The 19,286-nt window shown below is 47.9% G+C and overlaps 1 protein-coding gene across 4 annotated transcripts in view; it reads right to left on the bottom strand.

Moving 5' to 3' along the window:
• Positions 1 to 19,286, bottom strand: part of LOC101542330 (TLE family member 1, transcriptional corepressor) — a 93,623-nt gene that overhangs the window by 30,301 nt on the left and 44,036 nt on the right. For 2 of the 4 annotated variants that reach the window (XM_055136658.1, XM_055136669.1), the window contains exons 7-9: positions 15,134 to 15,338; positions 14,389 to 14,405; positions 478 to 594 (exon numbers count right to left, since the gene is read on the bottom strand). In XM_055136658.1, coding sequence (XP_054992633.1) covers positions 478 to 594; positions 14,389 to 14,405; positions 15,134 to 15,338 — 339 coding nt within the window. The remainder of the gene's footprint in view (positions 1 to 477; positions 595 to 14,388; positions 14,406 to 15,133; positions 15,339 to 19,286) is intronic. The other 2 variants (XM_055136666.1, XM_055136673.1) reach the window with 1 other exon arrangement.

Here is a 19,286-nt window from a genome sequence, read left to right as displayed (position 1 = left end):
TACAGCTTCTGGTAGACGCCTATAACATTTGTTCCATTTTTAACACAAACCTGAATCACTGAACTGTTTGCCACAGGGTAAGTAAGAGGCGCTCTGCCCTGAAGCCCAATGCAATTCTAAATGGACCAGCAGAACCGCATCCAGCAGTCTTCTGAGGCACCCAGAGTCATGCCCTGGGTATTTTAGGCAGGGCAGGTTATCAAATTTGAGGGCCCAGGACAAAATGAAAAGGCAGGTTCTGTACAAATACCACCTCTGAATGATCATGAGTAACTAAGGCAAAAAGCTTATGATGTAATGCCTAGTCAGGTAGAAGCATGATTTATGGCCCAAAAAGAAAATGAGAGTATACATTTTCTATTGTCTTACAATATTATTTCAAGAGAGGTGGGAATTATCACTTTGATTTTAGAGTACACTTGTATATTCACTTACAAGGTGAGCAAGGGAACTATTTCAAACTCTTCCTGTACTTACATAGTGGCTGGAATCCTTATCATCCACCTTTCTTTTCTTGATGTCATTGGAAAATTCGGGCCCATTTCTGCGCTTATCTGTGCCTCTGAGACTGTCTGGAACCAAGAGGGAATTACTCTGTAAGACAAAAGAAAAAAGAAAAAAAAGAGAGACAAACACAGATTTCTTCCAAGGTCTCTTTGTAGCATGAAAACCCCTGAATGTGAGCTGGTCTAGAAAGGCGACCCCCACACAGCCTTCCATCCCCTCTCATTCACTTCCTCCAAGGACTTGCAGGTACACAGTTATAAAGGTTCAGGGGCTGAGAGAAGAACCCGAGCACAGCCAAATCATCCAAAGCCTGGCAGCCCCTCAGGGCCTTACCACTTGTTTCCTGGGCTCTGTACTCTGAGGGAAGAGCTAGCTGACTACATGCAGGGACAGTTTTCGTTGCTTTGTTTTCCTTTTCTTCTTCTTCCCCACCATCTGATCAAGACTAATAAAGCTGTATGAGCAAAACCTGTGATCACTCTACTAGCCACAGGCCATGCCTGCAGAAGCGGATGCTTCTTCTTGTAGAAGTCTCTCCACAAAAAGACTCCAAGAAAGCCGGTGGGGTTAACAGCATGGTTTCCTAAAAGGCAAACCACATTTGCCACAGCAACAATGAAGGAACACTTTTGAGTTCTTTTTATTTAGTGTTGAAAAGAAGGTTTGGTGTTCCTCCTGACCGGCACTGCAAATTAAGATCTGAAGCAAGACTTCCAGAGGTGACCCAATGGGGAGGCTGGGCGCACAGGAGAAGGAAGCAGGAACAGGGCCTGATCTTTTGCACAAACCACACAAGATACTTTTCCTCTGCAGGCTTCTGGGCTAAGAGAGCTCCCAGAACTGCTGACCCAAGGAGAACGGGCATTTGAGACATTTGGGGGTCTGGTGACAGGACCTGACATCCCTTCAATTCCCATCTCCCCAGCAGGCCGCCAGCATCAGGATTTACTACAAAGTGTTCTTTTAAGTGCAAGATTAGCATATGCAAGGGGGCAATTTGTTCAGTGATGTGTTACCGCAGTCAACAATGCAGAGCAACCCCTCCTCCTCCCGGGAGCCCAGACAGCCCCAAATTCTAAAGGCTATTTGGAGAACCTGGAGGGGCTTGCAGGGCAGAAGAATGAGTTACCTTTTCCTGCCATCGATAGAGGGGAACCTGTCAGACAGACAGCACCCTCTAATGCTGCATTCTGTAGCAGAGCTCTGAACACACTGTTGTCAAAGCCCAGGTCTTTGCTCCCAAGCAGTCAGAGGGATGGAGGCAGCCAGGTGTCTACCTCTCAAAGACAGCCGCCCCCTCCCCCAACCAAACCACGAACACTACAGGCTTCCCAGCTCAACCACAAGGAGGATGGCAGAAGGGGAGGTGAGGGGGAGGGCAGAAAGCAATCTGAAGCCTCTTTGATGGCTACAGGGACAAACTCAAGTGAATGGGGCTTCAAGTTGTGCAAGTGCCAGTACACTTACTTAAAAGCACAGAAGCAGCTTGGAACAATGTTTTTAAACACAATGTGGGGGCTGATTGTGAGCTGGCTGGGTCCCTGCACTAATTACCTTTGTAGAGTCGCTTTCGATCTAAACCCTCTGACCCAGACCTGGCACTTAGCAAACCTGCAAAATGCTAAGATGCACTCAGGAAAGCTGAGCCAGGAAAGGGGGCAGCGGCTGGCGCATAAACACACCACAGGTGCTCAAATACACACACATCTCTAGGTGAGAGCAGGCCCCGTATCTCCTCCTCAGACTCTGGACAGAAGCATGAGTGCGAGCTGCAGCCTGGCCGTCCTGCTGTGTGCCTGTTTTAGCGGCGTACAGGGCTGGCTGAGAAGCAGGCCAGGGGCACCCACGCACTCAGCGTGTTAACCAGCCAGGCCCTCCGTCATGTCCAGCAGCAGTCCAACATAAAAGCGACGGGCACCTCTGTGAGCAACAGCGGTACTTCTACAGCTGGCTTTGGACCCCAGCCTTGCCCCTGCAGCCTCGGAAGTCCCTCCTCTCTCGTGCTGGAGCAAAGCTAGAGGTCTGCAAGCAAGCAACCCTGCAAGTTCCTGCAGCTCTGGACGGCACCTCTGCGAAAGGTCCCAGAAAATGGGGAAAACCCGGGGAGAAGTGCTTCCAACTGGCACACTTTAACAACTTGCAAAACATTAGGTCTGGGCCCAGAGCGATAGTACAGTGGGTAAGGCGTTCGCTTTGCCAACCCAGGTTCAATCTTGAGCAGCCCATATGGTCCCCCTAGCACCACCAGAAGTGACTCCTTGGTGTAGAACCAGGAGTAACCACTGAGCATAGTCGGGTGTAGCCACACTCCCCCAAGTAGGCTCTGTTACGCATCTTCAATGCTCTAAAAAGACTCAAAACAAGGAGGCAGGGTAAAGGAGCAAAGATCTTCAAGAGCTACATTGAAGCCAGGAAGGGCACAAGGGCACCAACTACCCATCACTGACCACTTCCTCCAACACTACTTTCCACGGTCCTGGTCTTCTGTTTAACTGCCCTGCTAGCTTCTCCCACCTTGGCACAGCTTTCACTGCTGTTTTGGGGTTCAGCAAGTCACTTCAATATAATGAACTCACTCTGGCCAAAAACTCAGAAATCCGAGTGACTTCAGGAATATCATCATCAAGGGCTGGAGATTTAGTAACACAGGGAGGGCGTTTTGCCTTGCACGTGGCCAACCCCAGTTTGATCCCCAGCATCCGATTTAGTGTCTCTCCACCCCCAGGAGTAATTCCTGGGTACACAGCCAGAAGTAAACACCTGTGCATCACTGGATGTGACTCAAAAAATAAAAAATACATAAATAAACTCAATTTTTTTTCTTTTGGGGTAACACCCGGCAATGCACAGGGGTTACTCCTGGCTCTGCACTCAGGAATCACTCCTGGAGGTGCTCAGGGGACCATATGGGATGCTGGAAATTGAACCTGGGCCAGCCCTCCCTGCTGTGCTATCGCTCCAGCCCCGATGAATATTATTTTTTTAAAAAAATTTATCATTATTACCATCAGATGAAGATGGTCTTTCCCTTATGCTGTTATTAAGCTCTTTATGGTTTGGGATGGAATAAGGTCATTGTAATGGTGCTTATGAACCATTTTATAAATAATCATGAAGAAGGGCCAAACAGTTCAGCGAAGTGGGTGGGTGCTGGCTTTGCCCCACCAAGAGCTCAGAGCCCTAAGCACCGCCAGGGCCAGGGTTGGGAGTGGGGTCCCCAAACAAAACAAAAAACTCCCCCAAAAGAAGACAGTATATCTGGGTACTGATTCAAACCCCTCTCTTTGGAAGCTCCAAATTTAAGGTTCTATTTCTTACGATTTGACGAGGAGGCAGACCTACACTTAATAAACACTAACATTCCATCTACAGTTAAGAAGAGGCTGTTTCCGAAGGGCTGAGAACACGCTATTTTTCCTTCCATATCTGAGGGGAACGGGCGTGCCTCTCTGCTCATTCTCCTGTGCCCCTTCCAGGGAGGAAATGAAGGATGTCCAGAAGGGAAGTAATTTGTCTAAAGCCAAGAAGCTCTAAATGAGTGTCTCCCCGCTAAGAAGAATGATTTTTAAGCTCCACTTATGTTCACAGAATACTTGCACCCTAACATCTGGCCCAGACACTTATCATTTGAAAGGCACTCTGGTTCTTTAATCTACAGAGTCTGACATTTTAACATGACATAGTAATTCCTAATGCATGTGACATGTTTTCTCTGACCCCTTCCCCTAAGCTGTCCTTCAGAGACAGAGATTTACTCGGCTATAGGCCTGCCAAATCAAAATGTAAACACTGCTTTTTTTTTTTTTAATGTGCTATCAGTCACTAGTCATAGAAGTCCCACAGACCCACAGATCTATTTGCCATACACTTCTCTTCCCAGAGCCTCTATTTTGGAATGTTTTAAACTACCAAACAACATTCATCAAGTAAATTCATTTTTAAAATACTTATTTGCCAAATAAATAAATATTTAACCATGAACCGTTATTTTTTTTGATCAGCCTGATGAGTGTTATCATGCTGACTGAAGGACTAATTCTAGCCAAGAAACTCATGCTTTATTTCACCTTACAGCTGGTAAATTTTAAGTAACTGCCAGAATTTCTCAAGCACTAGAATTATTGGGCAGATTCTTTAACAGATCTCTGAGGACTGGGATTTCCAGGCTGTATGTTTTCCTTTGTTTTGAAATTTTATGGAGAACAAAACAAAAATAGTCACATTTTACCTTATCTATTCTACAAGAACTCCAATTAGGAGTCAGACAGTCCCATTACAAATCTGGGCAAGTTAAAGTCTGATTTTATGATTTCCAAACAAGCTAGAATTCTCATCAAGCCGTGAGGTCTTGGGAGAAGGATGATGCTCTAGGGAAAAACCAAACCAACCCTCCAATACAGCATCACTGCCTGAGAGAAAAGGGAGTCCCTGAAAGAAAGGAGGCTGCCAGGGACACGGGGGCTTGGGTGTGATCTGTCCTTGCGGCACGTTCCCTACGTGAGGGTCTGGAGTCACTCGGAGGGTGAAGGGCACCACACCTACGAAGTCGCTAAGGGAAAAAGACCCTCCTGAAACGCTCAGGCCCACAGACAGGAAGAGGCTTCCAAAGCCCCACCAGTCCAGCGGCGCGGCTCCCCTCCTTTCCCACACACGTGACTAGAGGAGGTCAGGGGGCAGGAAATGGGCTTCTCCCGGCAGGGACCGCTCCCTCAAAAAAAAAAAAAAAATCCCAGTCTTTTTGTTCTCAACGCATTTCTGGGGAATAGTTCCGGTGGACAGCTTCACTGACAGGCGGCAGCTGGCCATAGGAAGTAATGCTTTGCGAGCACTGCCCCACTCGCACCAACGGCGATGTGATGGTTCTAACACCCATGAGAGCAAAACTCAAGAGCTGTCAGTAGAGAAACAGAGAAGCAGCTCGTTTCCATCCATCACAACCCCTGAGCACAACCTAGAGCAGATTCGGAGAGCCGTCTCCAACAGAAAACCAAGTCTCATAGAAACACGTGGCAAGACCGATCCCTGCTGAAACTGGGGTATAAGTTAACTAGAGAACCTTGCCTGCCTGTCTGAACCTAGTAGGTACATGGAGACAATTGTCTCTTAAAGTAGACCAAAAGTAAATACTCAGATGCAACTGAAAATATGCCTTAGAGATGGGAACGTAAAATGGAGGAGCCAGAGACGTACTTTGGTGGCTAAGGCACTTCCCTCGTGTGCAGCCAACCCGGTGTCATTCCCAGTGACCCATACGGTCCCTTGAACACTGCCAGGAGTGATCCCTGAGCACGGCTTCGAGTAAAGCCCAAGTGCCAGGTGTAGCTCAAACATCAAAACAAGAACTTACAATGGGACAGAGCAGTCTACTGGACCTCAGTGAGTATTCAGGCAAATTTAAAAAAATGAGGCTGTGGAGATTTGCAAAGGCCCTAAGGCTTTGCATGGTAGAACCCTGGGATGGTTCCTTGGTATCCTCTTGTCCCTCAAGCACTGCTATAGGTACACTTCCCACCGCCCCCCCAAACCCTGAGCCAGGAGAAGATCCCGAGCACCACTGGATAGCTTTAAAGAATTTCTTGAACTTATAAAAAAAAAATTATCAAGAATTGGAATTGGGTGAGCTTCAACCTACTCATTCTGAACAATGACATTTCTAGTTCCATCTCAAGACTCAAGCGGTAAGAGTTCCTGCTGCTGATATGGACAAAAACCAGTCTGTAGAGTCGTGTTTCAAATACCTTTCCTTTGGCCATCTCCCTAATGACTGTTCGTGTACAGATACCTAGGGAAGCAAACTCCAGAAAACAGGAAAGATCCAACTCAGTAAGCTAGCATGCTGCCCAGTGACCAGGAGCTCTGCGGCTCATCCCTGCAAGTGCCCCCTGCGAGACCTCAGGGCCACCCTGCAGCCCACAGAGGCAACTCAGAGGAAAAGCCTCTCCGAACCCAGCCAAAGCCAGGCAGCTCTCCCTAATGCAAAAATAATGCACACTATTCAAATGGATTTCTCTAGCTGCAGTGCCAACTCCCCTGGGGACTTTCTGCTCCCTGCAGGAAGAGTGTGTGTGTCAAAGGTACAGATTGGAAACTCACGACACCTCATTTATCCTCAGTTACACTCAGGCAGTGGGAACCTAATTTGCTAGCACACTCTACACTGACAATTAACTTCTCGGTGAACATTAAAACAATTAGGTAACCACGCACCCCATCACATCTGTGTGCCGGCTCCATCCACACCTGGCACCAATTAAGCCATCACCCTCAGCTGTACTTTTTGCTGCGGTCCAACTGGTCATTCGCTGATCCTGCCTGACATTCTGACAAGCACATTTTTAACCCATTAAATGAACAGAAGCCCCGCTTGTAAATGGGGAAAAGTGGAAAGCGGAGCGGTGTGGCACCTCCCATCTCAGGGCCCGGCAGGTCTGAAGCCCTTAATATATCCAATGCTGTCTTGAAGCAAAACAGGACGAGAAACTTGTCTTCTTCCTCACCTGCCGGCCTAGGAACTCAGCACTGGCGGGTCAGGACAATGCCAGGAAATGAATGTGGCGAGGCTGGAAGAGGTATTAAAGCAGGGGCTCCTGTTGCTGAGCCAGCGTGCCCTCCTGCCAGCCTTCCCCGGGTACCCTAAAACAAGAGAAAAACGTGGGGCATGCCACAGGTATGAAGCCCTGCATTTCATCTCCAGCAACGTCACCAACTGTTCTTTATTTAAAAAAAAAAAAGTTGATGCTAACAATGAATAGATTTTATAATCCTTTTAAACTACCTCCTGATAATCTGTGAGCCTAATTTGGTTCTGCAAATCTTCTCTTTTGAGGAAGCAGGACAAAGAATGGGCCACGCCTGGACGTGTGCAGGAGGATCCTGCATGAAGTGCATGTACTTTGGGCCTCCTTTGCTTCCAGCCCAATTTCCCTAAGTAAAACCTCCTGAGTTTCAAACTGTCTCTGGAGAGTGACGTCAGCTGTTCCTGCAGCCCTAGCAGAGACCCTCGGATGGACCTGCAAGCACGGGGTATAAGATCTTGACTGAGTTATCTAGGATCTACCTACCACCTTTGTTCCTCCAAGAGACAGAAGACAACAGTTTCAACAACGAAGGATTCCACAGAAAGAATTATGGCAGAACATGCCCCCGATAGCAGACAGCACATTTCCTAACGACTGAACACAAACTGAAGAAGGTGCGAGTTCTGGGACGGCTGGAACATGTGGGGATGTCGGAGTCTAGGAAATATCCCACCTGCTTTCGAGGGAGAGGGGGTGGCGTACCCTGCGACCACAAGGGATCAGGCCTGCAAAACACGCTCAATACACACAGACCCCAGGGTCCCTGTGGCATGTGAAGAGCCACACACGCTACAGTCTCGAAGACCCTCTCCACCAGAGACCCCACAGCCCTGGCAGCCCCCCTAACCCAAGGGCTTGCTCTCTTCTCGAGGCAGGGACACCCGTTTGGGGGGTTTGGTTTTGGTTTTTTCCCCTGAGCATCGTTATTCATCCGAAGCAGTTTTCAAGTCTGCCAAAGGGGAAATCCCGCAAAGGTTGGGGCGAAAGAAAACTCGGGGTTTTCCACAGCACCTAAATATTGAAATACGATGTGACTCTTCCCCATTTTACCATTTGTTTCCAAGCCACTCCTTAACATGGGTCAGCTGAAGAGACTCATACTGAGGGAGAACAACGCCTCCTCCTAGTCTGCCCTACCTTTGGGCAAATCAAAGAGCCTGTCCGACCAGGCTCTGGACATGAAAAACCTCAATAGCGGCCACGGACGCAGACTGATTCTCCACCTCACGCACGCGCCCGGGAAAGGACAGCACGGGGCAGGGCCACGGCTTGGAGACCGAGCAACACCCTGCCCGCCTGAGTGCTGGGCCACAGAAGGGGGGGGGGGGTCAACAGGAGAGTGTGCCCCTAAAGTCATAAAACCCAAGGAAAGGCAGGCTGACGGGGCTGCACCAGTGCACCTGCTGCTGAAGGAGGGCTGGCTCAGCCACAGCGAGAGGCTGGACCTCAGGCTGCTGTGCTGTGTCTGTGACGTGCCCAGTGTCCTGTGCTCCCTTAACTCTATGTGGCAGTCACCGTGGGTATTTACAGATGACTCTCAGGGCAAGTTCCAAAGCAGTCACAACTCACTGTTTAGACAAAAGCAGTGTGGTTTCAGCTGCCACAGAACTGGAGTTCTTAGGGGCTAAAGAGAGGGGGGAAAGTGGGGGAAAAAAATCACAGGCAGAAAACAACAGTCTGGTATTTGCCAAAGCAACAAATCTCGTGTCTTTTTGAAAAAAAGTGACGGGTGGCCCTTAACTAGCATCTGTTCCCAGACCAGCTTCTCCAGCCAAGCAGAAAAGCTGAGGGGACACCAGCAAACCAACCGAAACACTGCCTTAAGGCACGTCTGACTGTTGTCGCTGATGGCAAGATCAAAGCCAGCGCTGGAGGCCCGTCCACAGATAGCATGGACTCCACCACTGAGGCACATCTTTGCTCCTCTGATTTGGGCTCCTGGCCCTGAACTCAGGGTTCATTATGGGGGGCGCTCAGTGAACCACATGGAATGTCTAAGAGCAAGTCGTGCGTGACCACGTGCAAGGCCATGTACTATGTATCTAGCCCACTACCTTTACTACTATTATTTATTTTTGTTTGGGGGCCACAGTAGGCATTGCCCAGCAGATCATACGAGATACCAGGGCTTGAACCCTGGTCAGCCGCATGCCAGGCAAGTCCCGTACCTGCTGTACTACCTCTCCTGCCCCCTCGCTACTTTTAGAAGAGTGTCAAGAACTTTCTCCCTTCGTGGGAATCCCAGGCTGGGGACACTCTGGAGCACCAGCGGTTGCTGCATTAATTAAGCTCGGTCTCACACTTGCACCCAATGAGCCATCTCTGGGCCCCAAATTCTAGATGCTCACTGGTGAATCTGGGGGGTCATCACAGAAGAACAATGTAACAAAAATCCTCACCTCGTTGAACACTATGACCCGTGCCATCAAATCCTATTGAATGTGGCCTGGTGGTACTGTTAAGTCATGGGTGTTGCACCACAATGACCTCTTAAAGAAGATTTTTTAGGTCTAGAACCCCACAAGAGAATCTGGATGGAAGTCAGGAACCTGCCCCAGAACCATGACCCTCGGGGTGCAGTCAGAGCACAGGAGTCTGCCCAAGTCCCGACTTGGCCCAGCATTTTCTCCTTAGCCACCTCCTAGGCTCTCTCCTCCCGATGTTTGAATCATGATTACAGGGCACACTTCAGTGTTTCGTATTCAGGAGGGAAACTTGAGGTCCAATAATATCACTGCAGTAGACAGGACAGCATAGAGAACAGTTGAACAGCCAACTCGGGTTCGATCCCTGGCACCCCACAGGGTTCCCAACACCTGCCGAGTGATCCCTGAGTGCAGAGCCTAGAGGAAGCCCTGAGCTTTGCCGGGTGTGGCCCAAACACAACACCCCAAAAAAGTTATCATGCAAATGGTATTGAGTACATTCAGTAACTGGGAATGCTTGCCACCTAAGTATTCAATCAAATTTGTTAAGTGAATGAGTTTAAACACATATTCTACCATGTTCTGAAGGCACAGTAGGGATCAGGGCAAAAAGGGCCAAAAAGAAAGAAGGGAAATCACACTATTTGTCAATTCTCTAATTCCGGATCTTTTAAGCACACTATTTTGTGACATTCCCTTCAGCCAAAATTTAGTGGATTGTCTTTAACTAAATCTCTAAAATATTTATTAAAAGCTTTGTAGTTTGATTTTGCTTAACAGTAGTACTCTGATAACTAAGCTTACAATTTTCTTAAAAGATTCTGCACATTAATGGGAGAAAACTGGGAACAGTGGTGCTGAGAAATGTGCACAAGTGGAGGGATGGGTGTTGGAACACTGCCTGACTGAAACCCAATCATGAACAGCTTTGTAAGGGTCTACCTCACAGTGATTAAAAAAAAAAAATTAAATATATTAAGACAAAGATTTTGTACACTAGTAAGATAGTCTAATTTAAAAAGCAGATTAAAGCTCTTAAAACAGGCTTTATCATTCATTCCTTTTAGAAACAAGAAACCTAAAAACACTAAGTTTTATTCGGATTCCTAGTTCCTGGGTTTTCGATTTAAACAGGTCACGGGCAGATCACATCCTTGCAGATCTAAAACTAACAAAGAGAACAGTTTTGCCACCAAAAATACATAAACATCAAAAACATACAAACCTGTCTTCAAGTTACAGTGAAAAATCTACACAGACATTCTCTGTGGTTCTACCAAAGTTCCTAATTTTTGCAGGGACTTCTAAAATTTTTTTCAATAAAAAGCAGCAACAAACACGAAACACTACATAGTAAGCCAGAATATTTCAGAATTCCCTGGTCTTATTTATGGCAGAAATTTTCAGTTTGGTCCCCAAACCCCCTGAATTCCCAAATCCTTTCAAATCTCTAAAATGGTAGATGATCTGGTAGCCTGAGGACAGTACAGCGGGGAGGGCACTTGATCCCCAGGCAACATATGGTCGCCCAAGTACTATCAGGCATGATCCCTGAGTACAGAGCTGGTGTGGTGCAAAAACTAGAATGAATTAAAAACAAAAGGATGTTCTTCCTACACTTCAAGGTAAACAATGTACAAGGTAAACAAGGTAAAGAATACATAAGCTACTGCCAATTCAGCCAGCCTTTGCTAAATCCAGAATAATAATCTGGATGGCAAAACAAAGCCAAACTTTTCAAATACAAATGTTTGTTCTGAAGTCATTTTCCGAAGTAGCTCCTTATCTGTGTGATATAAAATGTGTTTCCCAAGCCAAAACATTTCAAAACATTATCACCAAGAGAAACAAAATTCTTTTGAGGTCACCAATGATTTTCGTTCAAGAGTTAAAGATGCTGAAATATAAGACCTGAAAACCAGAAAACTACTCTTTTAAAGATGCACGGCTCTCAAACACCCAGGAGAAAGAAGAAAGCCGTCAGCAGCTGAGAATGTTCAATTAACGCTCTCTGCCAAGTACAATTTGACTTCTTACTTCAAACCACGGTATCAGAAGAGAATTATACTTTTAGGCACGAATAATATACACATCATCACATCACCCACTGTTTCTCAAACTCAATTTCAAAGTTTGAAGAAACACTTCACTTTGTAAGTCAAGTCTGCAGAAAATTCCACTTATATGGACAATGAATAGCTTAACTCCTCTCAACAAATGGAATTAAGTGTTTTGGCTAAATCTAGTGAGTTTTCCACTTTCATACTGATAATACCATGAGTCTTCTGAATAATTAGGCAGGAAACAGCAAATTATCACTGAAATCAAAATTATGCAAATGATCACTGAAATAAAAATGATGCAAAAAAGCTGACTGGCAGATAATACACGCATTACTTTATATTATTAAGAAATTTGATTTTAATCATTTGTTTTCCCTTCTTTTACAGATGGGCAATTGCAACCTCCCTTGGAAAGTTCACTGGCCACAAACTACAACACTTGGACTTTGAACAATGCAAAGCACTTCGGGGCTATTCTTCATCACTAGAAGAGGCACTAATCACCCTTCTTGCGCCCTACCCTCACACGTCAGCAGACCTTGCAGTTTCCAACCAAAATATGCGTAACAACCACGACAACAGAAATAGTGGGGGTAGAAAAACGACCACTGGGAGCTTCAGCATACAAACCTCGACTCACTCCTGCCACTGAACTGCAGAGGTGCGCAGGCCACCCAGTGTCCCCTGGGCTGTTCAACACTCCCACAGAAACGCTGGAGTTTTCTGTCTTCCAGCATTCCAAGGGTCTGTGCCACCTGTGTCCAGGTATCCTGCACTTGCTATGGTACCTGACTGAGAGTTTAGCACTCAACACTCAGGGTTTCAGATGAAAAAGCAGTTCTGAGAACAAAATTAAATCGCAGGGGCTGAGGAGTGAGCTGGATGGACCTCAGGCCTGCTTCTGCACGCAGGTGGCCGAGTTCCATCCCCACACACAGCTGGGCATGGCCCGCACTGAAACCACGCAAAAATAAAATAAATGAAAGCGGAAAGCCTAGAGTGAGTCCAGTCAATTCAGAATCTGCAGCAATAAATAAATAAAAAGAATCTGCAGCCGGGGGCACGAGCAATAGCACAGCGGGTAGGGCATTTGCCTTGCATGTGGCCGAGCCAGGTTTGATTCCCAGCATCCCATATGGTCCCCTGAGCACCGCCGGGGTAATTCCTGAGTGCAGAGCCAGGAGGAACTCCTGTGCATCACCAGGTGTGACCCAAGAAGAAAAAAAAAAAGAATCTGCAGCCAACTGAAGGCCATGCACCCTCTCCACGCTCTCTTGCTGGCTCTTCTCTGGCCCAGGACTCCAGGTAGGTAGGGAGAGCAGAGAGGAATGGGACATGGGATGTGCAGATGGCAGAAAAGGGGACCATCCACAGGGATACCCACACAGCAAAACAAAGGTCATCTCAGAAACCAAAATTAGCTTCCCTTTGGGAGCAGAGCTTCCCCAACAGTGACTTTATTGCGCCCCCCCCCCCCCACTCCTCTTCCCTTCCAGGAGTTTCCAAAGAAAACTTACAGTACAAGGATTTAAAACTAAAACCCACTTCTTCACAGGTACCCATTCAACACAATGCATCCTGGTCCCTACAGCTTACAACTGGGACGGAGAGATCTTACACCGGCCAAGGAGTCTGACACGCAAGAGTCGACCCAGGCTGCATCCTGGGCACCATACATGGAGCCCTGAGCCCCACCAGGAGTGATCCTGGAGTGCAGGGCCAAGAGGAAGCCCTCAGCAAGCCCAGGTGTATGGTCACAAACCAAAGCAACCAGCCAACCAACAAATCATAAAGCAAATCACGATGAATCGAAAACAGAATTTTACAACCAGCTACTCATCTACACAGAAAACTCTTCAAACAGGATTCACACCTCTTACCCTCAAACTCACAAGAAGAAAAGGCTCCGAATGACTGGGTTAAGTTACTCTGAAGTGTTAGACACTTACAAGGGTCACCAGTTCTCTTTTTTAAACTCATAATTTGATATGAGACTGTCAAGCCTGCCATGTTCAGAGAGAAAGAAAGCAGGTAGGGACTGAGGTCTGTCGTGGCTGGAAAGAGACTGGGGACCCCTTTTCCCTCCCCTGTCTGCCCCAACACTGGAGAGCTGCCACTTCCAATACAGACGTTCCCAAAGAGAACTGGTGGGTAACACAGGTAGATCAGCCGTGCATGCCAAATGGGGAACAGCCTGGCTGGCAACACAAGATTCTCTATGCATGGCGCCCCTGACCCATCCCCTGCCCCCCCAACCCCCATCTCCATATTTCCAGGAGCTTCCTCTGAAGCTGGTTCAAGTCCACACTCCAAGGATAATTATGAGCAGAAGTGGGTATGGAAACCTAGCAACAAAAATGCCTTCTCAGAAGCTAATGAAATGGCCGAGGGAGAAATAACACACCATTTCACATTAGGATTGTGACCTCTTGCTTCTGAAATGAATTTAAGATCCTAATGAATACTCTTCAACTACAGGCAACCTGGACTGGGAACGCAATGATGAACAGGCTTCTTAAGTGATCCGGGGCACAAACAGACCAACAGATACACCCAAGTGAGGGAGAACAGCAGCAACAACAAAAAGTTTTGTCTCCACATAAGGCTCCCCTCATCCACTGAAAGTTTTAAAACAAGGGAGGGGTCGTACTGCTTTTCAAAAATCAAAAGAACCCGGAGGAGGCAAGGCGCGCATATGTGTTGTGTATATGTGTGTGCGTGTGTGTGTGTGTGCGCGCGCGTGCTTCAGGAGAGGCGGGCTGGGGGCACTGCAGGCAGGAAGGAGTTCCCGTGCGGTGACGTTTGAGTACTTACCGTGCCTGGCTCTCTGTCTGCTCCCGCGGTTACCAAGAAACGCACAGACATGCCCGTTCAGACACAGAGGCAAGGACAGAAATAAAAAAAAGGGGGGAATAATTAGAACACAAGCCCCAAACAGTTTGAAAAATGGCTTTTATTTATATAAGTCATTGCACATTCCTAATACAGTGATTTCCTGAAAATTACAGTATTTTGTAAACATAAGATTTACAGTTTAACCATACACAAAGCCTATTTTTTAAATTTCTTGACAGAATAAATTACTTTTCTTCAAAAAAATTAGTCAAGTGCAATTTTGCCCAATATTTAATGCATACTAGAATTAAAGCCTATGAAACTAAGTAGTAACAGATGCAATTATCAAACCTTTCATTTGAACACAATTCACTTTCAAATTTAACTTCTTATTTCGCCCCATTTAACAACATTACTTTCTTTGAAAATTACCCAATTAAGCAGTTAACAGTTTTCCATAATACGGTACAGGCCACTGGCATTAGCTAGGCAGTTGCCGAGATGTCAAGATGCCTGCCATCTAAAGCGACCGAGACATCTCCCGTGGCCCACGCCAAGCCCTGCCAGCACAGGGTGAGGTGGGCTTCAGGGCCACGCTCTGCGACAGTTCCTCTTAGCTCTGCTCTGCTCTGCCTGGGCTGGGGCTTGCTTAGCGGCGCGCACGCGCGGCGGCACCGTCTGAGCATTAGCACCGGGTCCTAGTCTGGCTTGCCAGGCCGCTCACCTCTGTGGTGCTCTGCATCGTGGTGCTTCTTGTCATCTTTTACTGTCAAGTGAGACTGCCCGCTCAGAGCACTGGACAGTGCCAGGAGGCCGGCACTGCCCCCGAGGGGCGGGAGTCCAGGAGGCTGGAGTCCTGAAGGGTGAGGTGTGAGGGGGACGGGGGGTCCATGGCCATGAGAGAGATGCTGGGCTTGCAACTGCTGCTGCTGTTGGTGGTGAGAGAGGAAGAGGGGGAGGAAGAAGGGGGGTGGAGGTGGCAGCAGCATGGGGGGAGGGGAGAGGTGACATGAGAGGATGGCGGGGACAGAACACGGGGTTTCACAGACACACAGAGGAACCACAAGGGGGAAGACAGAGAGGAAAGGGGGAAAACGTGATTAGCACTTCCGGTTCACCAAAAGTTCGCTCTCCCCACTGCTACATCTCCCACCTCCAGCTGCACGCCCACCCAGGGGAGCCGTCACTCGCAAGGCTAGCGGGAGTGGCCTAAGAGCTGTGGTGTCAGCCCCTCTGCTTAGCTTCTCGAGGGGTGACACCGAGAATGTGTGTCACTGAATCTGAGATATCACAGATTCAGAACGCCGTCTCACTCGACAGGATGTTAACTGTGAGGCCCATAACCACACCCTCAGCCGAGCACTGCCGGGCAGCTCAGCTTCACCAGCACGGCTGGAGACAGAACTCAGGAAGGAAGAACGGGCACCTTGTTTATGCATCCCACCCTGGCCTATGCACTCCTAACCTCAGCCGGCTCTGTGGGGCCTCCGCCACAACAACACAAGGCCCAGTCCCAAATTCTAACCCATTCTGAGTTATGAATCTATGCATAAAAGAGCACCCAAAGAATTATGGTCTTATAAATAAGGCCATGTTGTATGAAAAAGTACCCAAGAAATGGTCCCTGCACCATTGTATTCTGGCTGCATCTCTGCTATACAGCACAGAAAACCTTTTTGACGAGACAGCTAAAAACTATACAGCAGGTTGGGGGGAGGTATACTGTGATTCTTGGTGGTGGAATACGTGCACTGGTGAAGGGATGGGTGTTCAAGCATTGTATAACTGGGACTTAAACCTGAAAGCTTTGTAACTTTCCACATGGTGATTCAATAAAAGAATAAATTTAAAAAAAAAAACTATACAGCAGGAGCTGGAGCGATAGCACAGCGAGTAGGGCGTTTGCTTTGCATGCGGCTGCCGTGGGTTCAATTCCCAGCATCCCATATGGTCCCCCGAGCACTACCAGGAGTGATTCCTGAGTGCATGAGCCAGGAGTAAACCCTGGGTGTGACCCCAAAAGAAAAACAAAACAAAACAAACAAACAAAAACTATACAGCTCAATTCCTAAAGTGTAATGTTTAAACTTCAGATTTGTGCCCATTTCCCTAGGACTTCACTTTATTATGCCCTTGCATGTCCTCAATATATTAACTCTTCACACCAGGTCCTAGTGTAATTTCCACCCAGTACACTCCTCTCACACAGAATCCTAAACAAGCTTCTCTCCCTGTAGAGATGAGTGAACAGGAGCTAGAACCCAGGGCCTAGGGCGATAGGGATCAGAGGGTAGTGCGCTCAGAGCGACCCTGAGTACAGAGCCAGGAATAAGCCCTAAGCACTTCTACGTATGCGCCCATTCCCCGAATCGGGCAAATTTTAGGTCACTTCTAGCATCTTCAAGTAGGAAAAGTTACTTTTTCTGAAATTTCCATTCCTACCCTCAAGAACAGGTTCTAACTGGAGGGTAATGCAAAGGGGGGAGGGCTGACGTGGCAACATTCAAAAGAATGCTCAGAAGGTATAAGCGAATCACCCGCCATCTGAGACCATGATAATTTCTTTACACATGAAATCACCTTCCTGTCGTCCCGAAGACTAATTCTTGCTCTGTCACCTTTTAAGAGCCCAATGATGGCAAGACATAAAACTGAAGAAGCTGGCAGCGGCACCACGGTCCACTAAGCATGCTCATTAGCACTTAATTAGGAACTAGACACCTGCCATAAGAAATGTGCTCGGAGAAGGCGGAGGGACTAGTCTGCCCTACAGCAATTACTATCATTACTCGGCGAGTAAGAGCTATGTCCGGTTTTGGGGGGAAACGCAGTGATGCATACACAAGCAAGTGCAGTGGGGTGATTAGGCACAGTGCTGATTAAAGAAGACAAGAGGCTAAGCAGAGGGGAAGGACCGGAACTACAGGGTACAAAACCCTGCTTCCAGCCCTCCCAGGAACCCCTCCCCACTCCCAGCCCTCCCAGCAAACCCCCCCCACCCCACCCCACCCCACCCCACCCAATTTAGAATGGAGTCGTCAAAAGACAACTTCCTAGGCAAGGTGACTTATGCCACACGAAAGGCATATTCACTCAGGTCATCACTGAACAGGAAAAAGAAAAAGATTTTCTAATGAAGCCAAGATGGGCTTTTGAAAGAGGAAGTAGACTGTGTTTTCTAATCCATTACTGAATAGACTGGCTTGGAGGAGGGGGGAGGGCTGCCACATCTGTGTACAAATCTCTGTGGCGTGAACCTAAGGCTTAAGCTACAGAGAGAGTATCAGCAGGACTACCCAGGGCACTTCCCCTCGGCCCTGCTCCACTCTCTGGCCAAAGGGAAAACTGTTCCTCATTTATTAGAGACAATGGGCTTCTCTCATTCTTAGCTTGGCTTTTTTGTTTGCTTTTGGGGTGGGGAGCCTTACCCACTCCCAAGGCCCTCAGGGCCACAGCAGGAGAGCTGGGGGGCTTGAGGAGGGGAGGATGGGGTGCAGAGGACACCCCTGAAGCCACACTCCCAGACATGACTTTTTAAAGAAGTTAATGCAAAGGCTGCAGCTGCTAGAGACATGGAGAGCATCTGCACGGCCTACAATGCTCCCACAGAATACCTCCAAGCCCAGGGTCCCGCCTGAGCTCAGCACACACCTCAGGCAGGGGTGGCAAGCAAGACCTGCCATGGGTGCCCAGGGTAAGGAATTCCAGACCCAGAGCAACCATGTGTGCAAAAGGAAGGAGGCGCACTGTGAAGGCCTCCAGGCTCTCTCCAGCGGGCCACAAGGCCCAGACCCAGCACTACTCCACCCTGCTCATCAAATCTGGGCCCACATTTCAGGCCTGTGAGAACACTCGCCCTCCTCCACTTCCTGGCTCCTGCTCCCGTTCCCCATTTCAGACAAAGAAGGACTTCACTGGCTCTAGCACGGAGGCTCCGGAAGGCGGCAGAGCAAGCCCATGACGACGGTACTGGGTTCCTTCAGTGGACGGTCAGCAAATAAGAAGTGTTGTTTCAAAAATACTTTGTGAAATAAAGAGTGGTCCCATATCTGGGCCAGTGAAAAAAATCTACTGCAATAGGAGAGCCGCCTGCCACTGTATCCCAAGAACATTTTCTCTGACCCAATCCTGGACCTGTCACCGTCATCAAAATGGAAACACGTGAATGCTATTAAAAATGTGTTTTATGGGGACAGAGCGATAATACAGTGGGAAGGGCGCTTGTCTTGCACGCAGTCAACCTGGGTTCAATCCCTGGCACCCCACATGGTCACCCGAGCACTGGCAGGAGCTAATCTCCTTACTGCAGAGCCAGAAGTAACCCCTGAGGACTGTCAAGTGTGGCTCAAAAACCAAACAAACAAAAACATTATTTTAAAATAAAAGCAGGGCAGATCATGTTATGAAATCAACAAAGTCCAAAAACCACCACAAAACCCAGAGGCCCTCGCTAGAGGAATTGGAAGGTATCGATCCTGTGCACCCCAAACTGCAGCTCACACCAGGGAGGCCGTTTCTCAGCTAGCATGGTTTTCCAGGGCCAAAGGGAGACGGTGTATTCAGGATTAATTCCTATTAGTCAACTCTGGGTTAATACTGAGGAGGCTTCTCGGTATCTGTATTATAAACCATGATGCCCCAAAGTTAGAGAGACAGAAAGAAGGAAACTGCACCCCATTAAGGCGGGGAGGGTTTGGATGGGGGGAGGTGGCGGCGGGAGGGGTACCGAGTACACTGGTGGCAGGAAAGCTACATTGGCAGAGGGATGGGTGTTCGAGCATTGTATGACTGAAACTCAATCATTCAAGTTTTGTAACTATCTCACGGTGATTCAATTAAAATATTTTTTAAATAAGAAAAATAGAAAAATAAAATAC

The sequence above is a fragment of the Sorex araneus genome, chromosome 1, assembly GCF_027595985.1.
Source record: "Sorex araneus isolate mSorAra2 chromosome 1, mSorAra2.pri, whole genome shotgun sequence".
NCBI lineage: Eukaryota > Metazoa > Chordata > Mammalia > Eulipotyphla > Soricidae > Sorex > Sorex araneus.
The sequence above is the reverse complement of the archived record's forward strand: the minus strand, read 5'-3'. Positions and strand labels throughout refer to the sequence as shown.